Source organism: Podarcis cretensis (assembly GCF_951804945.1).
Source record: "Podarcis cretensis genome assembly, chromosome: 1".
NCBI lineage: Eukaryota > Metazoa > Chordata > Lepidosauria > Squamata > Lacertidae > Podarcis > Podarcis cretensis.
Window position 1 is genome coordinate 70,794,864 of NC_137170.1, and position 13,113 is coordinate 70,807,976.

Here is a 13,113-nt window from a genome sequence, read left to right on the forward strand (position 1 = left end):
AACTTAAATAATATTTCATTGTCAACAATCTGGCAACTGCTGGCTTTTTAAAATAAATTGTGGAAACAGAAAGCTGTGCTTTTATATACACAATAGGATAGTTTTTGATATGTATGAAACAAAAAATCTGTCATAGCCATTGTGTTTGATCAAACCATACTGAACATTTTGAAAGAGCTGATTAATGCATGAGCAGAAAGTTCTGGATTGTTGAGTATATCCAAGCTGGTATATCATTTCACAAGTATTAACTGTTCTCACAACATGGCTTCCATGTATGACCTTAATGTCATTTTATGATGGTTCCTGAAGGCACTTCAAAAACATTAAATATATTCAAAGAATAATTCCTTTTGCTGCCATATATTATAAAACTTCAATCACAATCTTGCTCAGCCCTGCAATGTACTAAATTTATATACAGAATTTCTGCTTTAGCATACTTTAAACTAAATGCTTAAAGTAGGTAACACTGTAGAATAAAATATATTATTATTATATATGTGAAACTGACAACCATATATAAAGCACAAATATCAATCCTACATTTGTTTTTAGCTAATCACCAAAAGCCATTTTAAATTCAAAGGTCTTACAATATTTCCAGATGGCTCCTGGGTATGCACTTTTGGCAAATCTCCAGAAGAAAGAATATCCATGAATGTAGGGCAGCCACCAGGAATACATAGATGCTTGCTGTACTAATTTGGAGATTTGGTCACTAGGATTGGCTGGTTCGCAAGCTTTGTTAGTTAAATTGACAACTTTAAATTTAAATCCACCCTTAGCTGAAACATTTATTTACCATGGACAACCCCATTCTAAGATTACTGTGCTGTACCTTTTTAAAAGCAACCCTTGTTCCTAGTCTATTGTCAGGGACAGGCTGGGCACTGAGTAGTGGTGGCTGGATACTGGTGAGTGGCCATTGAGAGACGGTGGGTTGGAAGAAGTGATCATTGATCTGGGGGAGCCTGTAACAGCCAGGAGACAAGTCAGGAGAAGCTGCAGGACTGGAAAGTGAAGAACAGGTTCAGGAGGAGAAAGAGATAGGTCAGGCTGGTGGAGAATCAAGGGCTTCCCTACCTCGTCCTCCTGTCCCCATTTCTCCTGTTCCATTGTCTCAAAAAAAGCAACAACAACCGGAAGAGGGTTGAAGTGGGAGGAGCAGAAACTCCAGAGTCTTTGCCTGCTTGTTTACAGCTCGGGTAGAGCGCGATACATGAACCAAGTTGGGGGGCTGGACCTCTCTGTTGCTGCAACTGCTTCATCGGGTGCGCACCTAGGAGTAGCTGAGAGATGTAGGACTGAGGGACATACCTTTCCCTAACCTTTGACAACAAAGAGTCAATTCCTCACTCTTGACATTCCTTTCCTGAGCTCCTAACATCTATTGAGAACTCTCCCACTACTTTCTACACTCAGTGTCCTTCCGTTCTAGCTCCATGTCACAGCCACTGCTTTTGTGCAGCTTGCCTTCTCTTATGCTCAACAACCCCACCCTGACTTCATGCACATTCAGGATTCTGATGCGGCACTACAAATCTTACATTTTTATTATACAGTAAGCTGAGTTATGACAGTGAGTGACATCACCACCTCACAGCCTCAGGAAAACTTATGACATAGAACTTATTAAATAATGTATACCTCATTTTAAATTAGTCGCATGGGTCTCTTGAGATAGCTTCACTAGAGGAACAGAAACATTAATGCTTGTCTTTACAAAATATACATAAATATGCACTCATTTTAGGAATTGCGGCCAGCTCTTATCTGTTCAGTTAATACACAATTGAGTGCCTTGAGTAAGGTCAGTTATTGAAACATATTGTGTTGAATATTCCCAACAGATGATAAAAAGATCCTCCTTTAATATTTAAATACCTTTTTCAGTAGCCTTCCACATTCACTGAGAAATTAATTCTTTTACCTAGACAAAGCAGATTGTTTATCACAGTGTTTTAATTCTATATTATTTTAGTTTTGTTTTTTTAAATATGGATTATGAAATAATCCAGAGAGATACTTGAAGTTCATTGAACAAGGGAGTCTCCTAAAGGTTTATGGAGGAAATAAGGTTTGACTTCTTTTTTTGTAAAGACAAAAATCTCATAAAGCAGTGATTAAAATACCTACTGGCTTAACAAATTAAATGTTACAAATACACTGTACCACCACTTCTTGGGACTTGTTGTGAGAAACCAAATTAGATCTTGTTATGCAAGTGTCATGTTATCTGGATTAGTCTGCACAGATCCTTGTGCTGAATAATCTCTGATTTTGAGTCAAATATGTAATAGAATGGAAAATAGTGTTAGAAAGCTGTTTGGATATGTTAATGGGCTTCTGTACAAAATAAGCTATTTATATATGTTTCGTTAGATGAAATTAGCCTCATTATTGAAATACTGATTGGAATCTGATTAGTACAAAAATAGCACTGAATTCCAGTTTCCATTAATTAACAGCATTTCTGCTACTTGTGTTCTGCGATTTATTCTATTTTGCAGCCTGATACTTTGTAGTCTTGAATACAGAAACTTTAATTTAGATGTTTCAAAGCAAAGTACAGTACAATAGTTTTTGTTTTCTTTAGCCCAGAGTTACTGCAAAAGTCTGGTACCAGGTTTGGATTCTGGAGAGCAGACCCTGAGGAACTCAAGATGTGTGTGTGTAGTTCTAGGCAAATAATAATGGAGTAGCCAAAAAGCACCACTCTCTCTATTGGTGAGCCATTGATTTCTGAAGAGCAACACTACAATTGAAAATTCTGGGAATCAAAAAAAATGCCACAGTTTTGGAAGTGTTTGTGTGTATAATTTAGATGATTAATTTCTGCAGCTGTCAATATTGTAAGAACAAAATATGCCATACTAGAAATGTTTCCAAGTGTTCCGAGTTGGTGAACTGTCAAGTAGATCTGCAATAAAATAAAATAAAAAACACTGTCCATTATAAATATTTGTATTTATCATAGTTTTACAGATTATAAATTATTATTTTTAATCAATGTAGTTGGCCTATGGGTTAAAACTATACTTGTGCTTTCTTTGATCATAGTTTTGTCAGCCTGGAGGATGGCATCTGTCCAGAGAGAGGAAGCAGCCTACGTTCTTTGTGGTGGTGCTCACAGATATAAACTCTGAACGGCATTATTGCTCTTGCCTGACTTTCTATGAAGCAGAGATCAATCTTCAGGTAAATATCTTATTGAATCATTCACACAGCACATGCACACAAACCTAGAAACTCATTTCTACAAGTTCTTCAGTCACGTATCCAGCTCTTAATGTACTTCACTCATGCACATTTCATCTACAGCTTCAGTTGCCTGGCCCATAATAACTGGGGATCTGAATTAAAACAAATGTTTATGCAAACTCAAATATTATTCAATAATTTTGGTGTACTTAACTGTCTTCCAATTTACATTTGGCTCATTAACCAGTGGAATGGTTTCTCTCTGGAGGTTGTGGAAGGAATCCATGGAGGCTTTTAAGAAGAGGTTGGATTGCCATCTGTCATGGATGCTTTAGCTAAGATTCTTGCATTGCAGGGGGTTGGACTAGATGACCCTTGGGTCCCTTCCAACGCTATAATTCTATGTTCAATGTCTTTACCTAGAGTCTTAGTAGTAGGATTTAAAGGGATGCTTATTTGAAACCTCTTTGTTGCTTCTTCCCCCTCGCCCCCAAAAAACCTAGTTTCTGTTCAATGTAATTTGTATATTTATAGAAAGCAGTTCAACATGGTATTTTTATTTGCTCTCTTATTTGTGGTTTAACACAGGTTCTTAGTTCTACATTTCAGAATGATATTAAAAACACATTACTCCCTCTGCTGGATGTCTGTGTATTGGAATAGAATAAAACATAACAATTTTATTTTTATACATGTATTATATAGCATTAACACAATACAGTACAAAGCAATATAGTACAAACCATTATGGGATGGTCTATGCTAATATACTGCCATTGATAAAGAAATATCAATTGTAAGGGTTTGCTTGTTATTCATGTACACATATTTGCATAATTAGAACATGTACTTTCTTACTGTTTGCATGTTTGTTTAATCATTTAGATTTAAAATGCTTAACTCCCACCCCATGTTTAGATCTGTGAATACATTCCTAAAAATAGAAAAGTTAGGTTAGATTTTGGGTGTAACCTTCTTGGCAGTTCCCCTTTAAAACATGTGTATTACTAATTTCTGGACAGTTTAAAATGCTTGCTGAAGTAATTTACCCAAACTGGAAATTTTAAATGATTTCTCTATGACACATTATTTGGAATCCTTTGTAGAGAGAATCTAGGGACCAAGATATCGCAACATTTAATTGTGAAATTTATTTTAAAATGTTTGAAACTGCTTCTTTCCAACTTGCTTTTTGGCTAAGGCTAAGGTCCTTCCAGTATTGAACATGATAGTGAGCTTCAACAAGTTAATGGTTGTTGCTAGTTTTGTTAGCAAAAATTATTAAATGGTTTGGAGTAATATTTTAATAGAGATAAGTGTATGTTTGGTCTGAGTCATTTTCAACTCTGTTCATCCCTAAGTCCTATTTCTGCAGGAATCTGTGAATTAAAAAAAAAATATGCAAGTTCACATTTATCTATGCATTTTGTACAAAATATGTATTTTTAAATGCATTTTCTCTCAAAATAAGTAATTTCAGATGCATTTTTATGGATGTTGAACCAAGAGCTACATCACTGAAATTGGAAAAATGCAAAATTCCAAAAAATAAACACTGTTATTTTACATGAAATATTTTAATGCAACATTTACAGGCAAATGTCTTCCAAAGATGGTGTATGAATCAAAATATAACACACGCACATTAAACACACTTAATTAAAGCTAACTAAATTAAAAGGAAAATGTCCAGCCAACCCAAAACTAAATAATGACAAAGTACATTGGCAACCTCACAGAACAAAGCCTGATTTCAAGCAACAGCCAAGTATTGTTTTTTAAAAAACAGGTGTGTTTTTAAAAAACTTCTTGCAAGTGTGTAGGGATGATGTTTGATGAACCAGCTCTGCATTTCTGAGATGTGGAAGCACAGCTTAAAAGGCCCAGTACTCAAAGATAAGCATATGAGGAAGGCCTCTATGTGGTTGATCTTGGCGTGCAGGCAGGGTGATCTGAGTGAAGCTGATGCTTCAGATAGCTATGTTTTGATCCATAATGCAGTTTGTAATAATTTCATATTAAAGGTAAAGGTACCCCTGCCCATACGGGCCAGTCTTGACAGACTCTGGGGTTGTGCGCCCATCTCACTTAAGAGGCCAGGGGCCAGCGCTGTCCGGAGACACTTCTGGGTCACGTGGCCAGCGTGACATCGCTGCTCTGGCGAGCCAGAGCCGCACACGGAAACGCCATTTACCTTCCCGCTGGTAAGCGGTCCCTATTTATCTACTTGCACCCGGAGGTGCTTTCGAACTGCTAGGTTGGCAGGCGCTGGGACCGAGCAGCGGGAGCGCACCCCGCCGCAGGGATTCGAACTGCCGACCTTTCGATCGGCAAGTCCTAGGCGCTGAGGCTTTAACCCACAGCGCCATATTAAAGCAGTCTGATTCTTTCTTTTTCTCTCTCTAATTATTTTGTTATGTCTTTGTAAACTATGTTTCTGCTTTAAATTTCCATATACTTCAATTCTCAGTGACAAATTAGCCCTCCCCCCCCCCCGAGAAATGGCAGTTCCAAGGAAGGGCTTTGTACCATGCTATTCACCGTTACATGACATTGGGCTTCATTTCAGTTTGGAAATTTCAGGAATTGTTGCCTGCAGGGGAGAGGCAAAGCCTACATATGTACTTAACCACATAATCTAAAGAGAACATTAAAATGAAGCACAAACTCTGATAGATTGCAGTGAGATTTACAGAGCAATCCTTTGCATGTTCACAGAAAGTTGGCCAACTCTTATTAAGTGGTATTTTCATAATCCCAGGTAAGCATACACAGGATTATACATTCAAAAGTATAAATGGTTTGAAGACCAATCTTGTACTTAACTACCCAGAAGCTCCCAGAGCATGGTCTGAAGGCACAAGAGGCCACCACTTGCCCGAAGCTAAGGGTATTTGAATCTGAATAGGAATCATAAAGTGAGCCCCATTGAACTCAGTGAGACTTACATCTGTGTAACTATGAAAAGAATTTCATCTAAGGTCTCAAAATTAGATCAGTAGTCACCAGAAGAAGGCAAGCAGGAGCTCACAGAAAACAAAGGACATGTATTTATGCTCTTCCCTTGTAGGTGGCAAATATCAAAATACATACTGGATTTAAAAGTTGACTACTTCTGTAGTATGCTTTGCTGTTAGTGTGCTGCCACAGCTTTCTGCTGCTGTTACTGAGGCTGGAACCTCCTTCTGTGAACAGAATTCTTTCTCCACGAAGAATGAAATTAAAGCTCCTTCCATTCATAGTGTGAAAATATTGAAAACAGCCCAATGTGACCAAGCCCTCTAATGTAAGAGATGTGAAGTAGCAAAGTTTTATATTAAAACTGAGGCTACTAAGTTCTGGCAGTAGAAGGCAAAACATCTAAGGTGTTATTCCCACATATTTTGGTCTGTATAATACACTTCATTTGAAGGTTTGGCTTCTTTCTGTAGTAAAAGACACCTAGAAGAATTTAGCGGCTGATATAAAATGCAAATCCATTGATGCATCACGTGCAATGCTTTTAAAAGCAATTCAAATGAAAATGCTGTATACACAGTTAAATCTTAAATTGTCTGCTTTTGTTTGTTCTTCATGAGTGTGGTTAGAAGTTCTTTTATTCAGATTCCAGAACTAATATTTTAAAATTGTTCTAGAGTTTCTGTGGTCTGGAAGAAGTGCATGAATTTATTCGGAGCATAACAAAGAGGCTAAGGGTTTATAACTGTTTGTCGGTGGCCCTGAGGAGTTGTTAATGTTAAAAGCCTTGCCCTATCTATTTTAGGCTTCTTAAATACTCCTGCATTTTTTAATCATAGGTGCATAGAATATGTCTGATTCTTCCAGCTATGTTGTTGCAATAGTGGGCAGGTGTGTCAGGAATACCAAACATGGACATAGAGGTTCACAGCATTGTTGGTAAAAAGTAACCAAAAACCATTTCACACGTTTTCTTAGACATTTTTTAGCTTTACCCTTGATAAAACCCTACACTCCAAATTCCTGTTAAGATGGCCTTCTGTAAATGTAGCATACCCTTTAGTTACATGCACTGCCTGTAGTCTTGGTGTAGATTAATATCCTGATTAGATTTCAGATTTTCATAAACCTTTTGAATAGCCTTTATAAAAATAACAGATTTTTGACACTACAGACAATTTTTTTCACATTATATCTCATTATATATCTGCTTTTATAATGTAGCTTGTAACAATGTAGCCATACAACTTTTACAAAATTTCAAACTGGCTGCTACGCTTGCCAACAGGGTCATATTAAAGCAGTCTGATTCTTTTCTCTCTCTAATTTATTTTGTTCTGTCTTTGTAAACTGTGTTTCAGTAAACTGCTTTACATTTCCATATTGTTATGTGCCTGTGTGGTTGCTCAAGAGTGAACAGGCAAGAATCTCACCGGTCTTTTCCAGGCTTTATTATCTGTACAAAAACATTTACAGTGCAGAGCGTCTCAAGTCCATGTCTGATCAATCGCTAGCAGAATCTGGGAGTGGGCGGTCCTTAAACTTTCCCCAGCATAACAGTCTTTTGACCTCCATCCTTCTCCTCCCCTCTCTGCACGTAAACCGACTGCGCAGAGAGGGCGCTGGCAAAGGGGGACTTGCCTCCCCCTTGCTTTGCTCAAGCTCGGTGTTGCGGCTCTCTCTAGCATCTTCCGATCCCTGCATCCCTTCCCCACTGAAGGCGGGGCTTCCCTTCTCACCGGAGGAAGAGCTGCTTCGCATGATCTTCTCTTCGGAGGTTCCCTGTAACCCAACTGCCCTTCCACCTCACGCCTCTAAGCTGATGGCAGTTCCTTGACACATATATGGTACTTTAATTCTCAGTGACAAATTAGCCTCCCCGCATCCTAGAGAAATGGCATTTCCAAGTAAGGGCTTTATACCATTCTATTCACTATTACATGACATTAGGCTTGGTTTCAGTTTGGTAATTTCAGGAATTGTTGTTGCCTGCAGGAGAGAGGCAGAACCTACATGTGTACTTATCCACATACCATAATCTAAAGAGAACATTAAAATGAAGCATAATCTCAGAGAAATTTCAATTTGTTTAAGGTCAACCAGACCATCCAACTTGGCCAACCAAGTAGGAATTTGGGCTGAAGTGTTTGAGCTCCAAACAAAACACCCATAACAAATGGAGTAAACCAACTTTTTTGGATTCAAAGTAGAAGTTGCTGGGTTTTTTGTTGGTTTTTTGTCTCTCAGAAAAAAATAGTTTGAAGCAGGACGGACGGTTTTAATGTACATTTGTGGTTGTGGGAACACTTCAGGTTCGTTTATTGAGATTTAAAAATGGATTAACAAGGTATTTTAAAAATATTTTCATGTGTCTGTGTCTGCTCTAAACATGTGGGAAAGTTCTATTTTGGGTTTGCTCACTTTATGACATAAGTGATTCACATTTGTTTACTGATTGTATGTATCCTAGATTAATTGGATTAAAAGTGTCTGGCTTCCACATGTCTCCTATGTGATGCTCATTGCTCAGGCAGTAGAGAGTCATAATTTTATCATGATTAGCATTTAACTGCTAGGAAGGGATCTCAAAAGCATATGGAGGATGATTTATTGGCCAAATGCAAATTATTTTATTTTTTTCAGCGGCAATGAGTTTAACCCAAGTGTAGGTAACAGGATGCGCTCCAGATTTCGGACTATGGCTCTCATAATCCCTGAATGTTTGCTTTGCTGGCTAGGCTGAGCAGAACTGTAGTATGAACAACAAAATTTGGAAGGCCACAAGTTCCTAAACAGTTTAAATGGATTAAATCAGTTACCACTAAAGAAGAGCTATGACACATGATTCATGTTACGCTCATATATTACTTTGTACTGCACCTTTGAGAACCTCACTTTCTGTCTTTTAAACTGTTAATTTGTCTTATAAGCAGTTCAGAAACTCATCTGCATTGTTTGTTTGAATGCTTTGGTGTTCCATTAATAGTTTATATAAATAATGTAAAGCATATATGCCAAACATGTTGTGTGAACACCATTTTTTCAGGAAAATGTATGAGCTCATTAATGTCATAAAAATCAGTGAAAATATTTTATGAAATTGCTCCATCATAAATTGATTGTGGTTGATGTAAATCTTTTTAAATCTTTTAAATTTAAATCTGATTTTCTACTCTAAAATATGAGAGTGTTTACTAGCTTTAGCTTGGTTATTCTCTGTTCAAGGTCAGACTGATCCAGAACATGTCTTCTACTGCATTAAGATGAAATATTTGTCAGCCAAGCCTGCACATAGTGTACTAAAGTATGCTTCTCCCCCGCTGCAATACATTTACTTTAAATACAATCCATTTTACATTAATAGTATACAAAGTTTAAGCACTTAAAATAGATTAGGATATTATTCCAACCTTGTGTTTGCTTCTGCTTGACCTAGTTGTCTTGAATATTTTAATAAGTAGCTCATTAATTTTAAAAAATTGTTTTCCTTTGCTTGACATGTGAAGACTGTGTCTTTCATATGAACTCTACTGCTAAAAGCTTATTCACATGATAGTATTAAAGTACAAACTAGCTGAGGAAACTGTGACTTTGAGCTATATGTATGAGAATAATTTTAAAGCATTCCCATCTTCATCTGTTACAACCGATGTAGATGAGACACAGTTTATGACAGAAAGGATATGGCAAATTATTAAAAATAACTCTTGACACACATGGTGTTAGCACACAGCTTTTTCTTCGCTTTTAATCTCTGAATATGTTCCTAATTGACATATTATCCCATTTCTGGGCTTCACTATGTCATCTCTCACTTTAATTCAGCCAAGTAGATTGGTTGCTATTGGGAATAATAATCAGCTAAAAAATGGAGACCACCAAAGAACAAACTGTTGCCTGTTTCATTTTGGAGCGCTTGCTGTCATCATACATAAAAGACTTGAAGAAAAATCTCATTGTTTGGATGTCTTAGAGTATATTTCAGATGGCAGTGTCATGAGCTCTCTGATGTTTAATAGAGTTAATTTTAGGGGGAATATGTCTTTATCTGTTTACATCACTTTAATTTTTCCTATAGTTTTCAGCACAGAATACACTATTCAGTTCAGACCCAGATTTGGTTCTTTGAAAAACTGCCTGACTTGTTATAAAGCATTTTGAAAACTTCCTAATTCAGCCTGGGTTCATATCTCAATTTGGAAAAAAATGAAGCTTCATGCCTTCTCTCATTCACTATTATAGGAAAATAAAAATGCCTATAACTTCCCCCTCTTTTTGACACAATTGAATATTTGCAGGCATAGTTTACCTTGCTGTTTGTAAGTAGCTCAGGAATCTTTCTGTTGGGCACCCTTCAATCTAATTTTTTTTAAAAAAAATGAAACCCCTTGTTTAAAAAACCCCTTGTGAGGGATGAATACTGCCAAATTTCAGAATAATTGGTGCAGTGAATTTCCTGGAAAGATGGCCCTTACAGTTTAGGGTGGTTAAAAAATTATGCACTTAATATCCCCTGTTGTTTTGTGTCCAGTTCATATTAAAATAGTGTACATCATAGAGATGCCCCCAGGTAAGAAACCTGCCAAATTTCAGAAGTCTGGCTTATATTAATTTATGAATTGCTTGGGAGCTATTGATTCAGGGAGGTTTGTGCTAGGTTTTTTTCTTAGGAATTTAGTATGATAATGGCATACATTGTAGTGTGTTCCTAAGGAAGTAACCTGTAAAATTTCAGAAACTTGGATACAGGGGCTAGGGAACTGAGATGAATGAAGAAGAATTTACAAAACTTCAGATTTTGTTTTGCTAAGTTGGCTACAATAGCGACATGAGTAGGATTGTGTTGCTGATCTGACTTCCTAACACTGCACACCGCTGCCAGTTATCAAGAGGGAGAGGGGCAAGGCAGCAGGGAGCTCGAAACAGTATAAGCATAGTTTCAGGATCATCGGATATGCTTCCGCTGCATCTGCTGCCTTGCCTCCTGCTCTTTTCTCTAACCAGTAACAGCATGTGGTGCTGGGACGCAAGGTCAGCAGTGAATGCTGCCATGCCATCCTCCATTGGTTGGCAGCAAAAGTCACAGAAACCAAGTGCAAAACAGAATTGATAAAGGTGGCATTGCCTCTTCCTCCTCACTAGCATGAAATACCTACTGATAACATAGTTCATAGGCCATACATAAATACTGTATTTTTAAATCGATGTGACCTGCCCTGGGACCTGGCGAGGGATGGGTAAGAAGTATGTTGATGATGATGAGTCTTTATCATCATTATCTCATATTTTTGTACTGCATATTTCAGGCAGAAAAACTACACTGAGATGGTAAATTTGAGAGGAATATGTACTTAGAACAGTAGCTACTTGGAGGCCAATGTAGTAGCAGAATAATATGATGATACTGTAATAGTCAGCCTTAGTGAGCAGCCGAGACACTACATGTTGCACTAGCTGCAGTCAAGGGAAGTCCCACATAGACCACATTGTAGTAAGATGGAAGTTACTAGCACATGGACAATAGTGATCAAGTTATAGAAATTAAATATTTAAAACAGTTATTACAATTACTATATTTTGGGTTATTTGGTTTATTTGGCTTTTATTAAAAAGCGCCTCCTGCTGTCCAAGCTGAAGTGGAATCATAGAATTGTAGAGTTGGAAGGACCCTGAGGATCATCTAGTCCAACCCCTTGCGGTATAGGACTATGCCACAGTCCCATATGAGGATCGAATGTGACCTTGGTATTATCAGCACCTCTCTCTCTCTCTCTCTCTCTCTCTCTCTCTCTCTCTCTCTGTGTGTGTGTGTGTGTGTGTGTGTGAGAGAGAGAGAGATCTAAGGTTTTGTTTTCAGTTCCTTGAATTGTTTGTGTCAATCTGACTAAAGTAATATTGCTCAGCTATGTTCATCTCTTTCAAGTCTGAGTAATTCACAGTTTAATAAGAACTACAACATCTGGAGGTAACCACCTTGGCTCCCCCTGATCTATCTAACTGACATATGGAAGACTTAGGAAGGTGGCTATTCCCATTGTGTTTGGGGGGAATACATGTACCATCAAATCAAATATTTTTCCCCAAAAGTGTTCTTGAACGTGGAGTATTGCATTGGTCTTCTTGTGAGAGAGAATGCATTTCTAAACTAGAACCGAAAGATTAACTGGCTATGGACTTCTAGCTTTACACTGTGTGTTCAGAGAATGCATATACTGTTAGTGCTCACAATAAAGTAGTTTGAAAGTCATGTGTTTAATCAGATTATCCTTTTAGGCTGTGACTTCTGATAATGACATGGCCGGTAATACCTCTGTTTGTATATGTGACTAGCTTTGGTTTTCTAGGAATTTCTTTGATTGCTTTATCACATTGGAATTGTTAATCACATTCTTACTAAGTATTTTACGTGCTCTAAATGTGCTTAGAAGACTTGTATTAATTATGATGCAAAGTAATTTTTGCAGTCCAAGGCTTTGCAGGAATTTTACATCATTGTTTAATAAGAAGCCTTTATGAAAAATAGGTCCTTTCTTTCAATTTTTAGACACCGTTGTTGTTGTTGTTGCAAAAATTAAATAAAATTATATCTTGCTTATCTTCAAATTGAACCCGTTGTAGTTTACAATACCAGCTAGAATCAAATTGCAACAGTAAAATCAAACTATACAGTTAATAAATACAATTATATAATAGGGTTCAACCCCCTGCAATGCAGGAATCTTAGCTAAATCATCCATGACATGACATGGTATCCAACCTCTGCTTGAAAACCTCCAATGGAGTCCACAGCCTACTTGGATGTTCTTTCTGTAAGGCTGAAGACAGTATGATTGTGAATACCAGTTCCTGATAATCACAAAGGGAGAGAGCATTGTTGTGCTCATTACCTGCTTGCACACTTTCCTATAGACATCTGGTTGACCACTGTGAAGACAAAATGTTGGCCTTGAT

General features: G+C 37.4%; 1 protein-coding gene across 2 annotated transcripts in view; it reads left to right on the forward strand.

Moving 5' to 3' along the window:
- The window catches only part of SBF2 (SET binding factor 2), a 221,121-nt gene that overhangs the window by 86,806 nt on the left and 121,202 nt on the right, over window positions 1-13,113 (forward strand). For both annotated transcript variants that reach the window (XM_079965647.1, XM_079965648.1), the window contains exon 3: window positions 3,064-3,201. In XM_079965647.1, coding sequence (XP_079821773.1) covers window positions 3,064-3,201 — 138 coding nt within the window. The remainder of the gene's footprint in view (window positions 1-3,063; window positions 3,202-13,113) is intronic.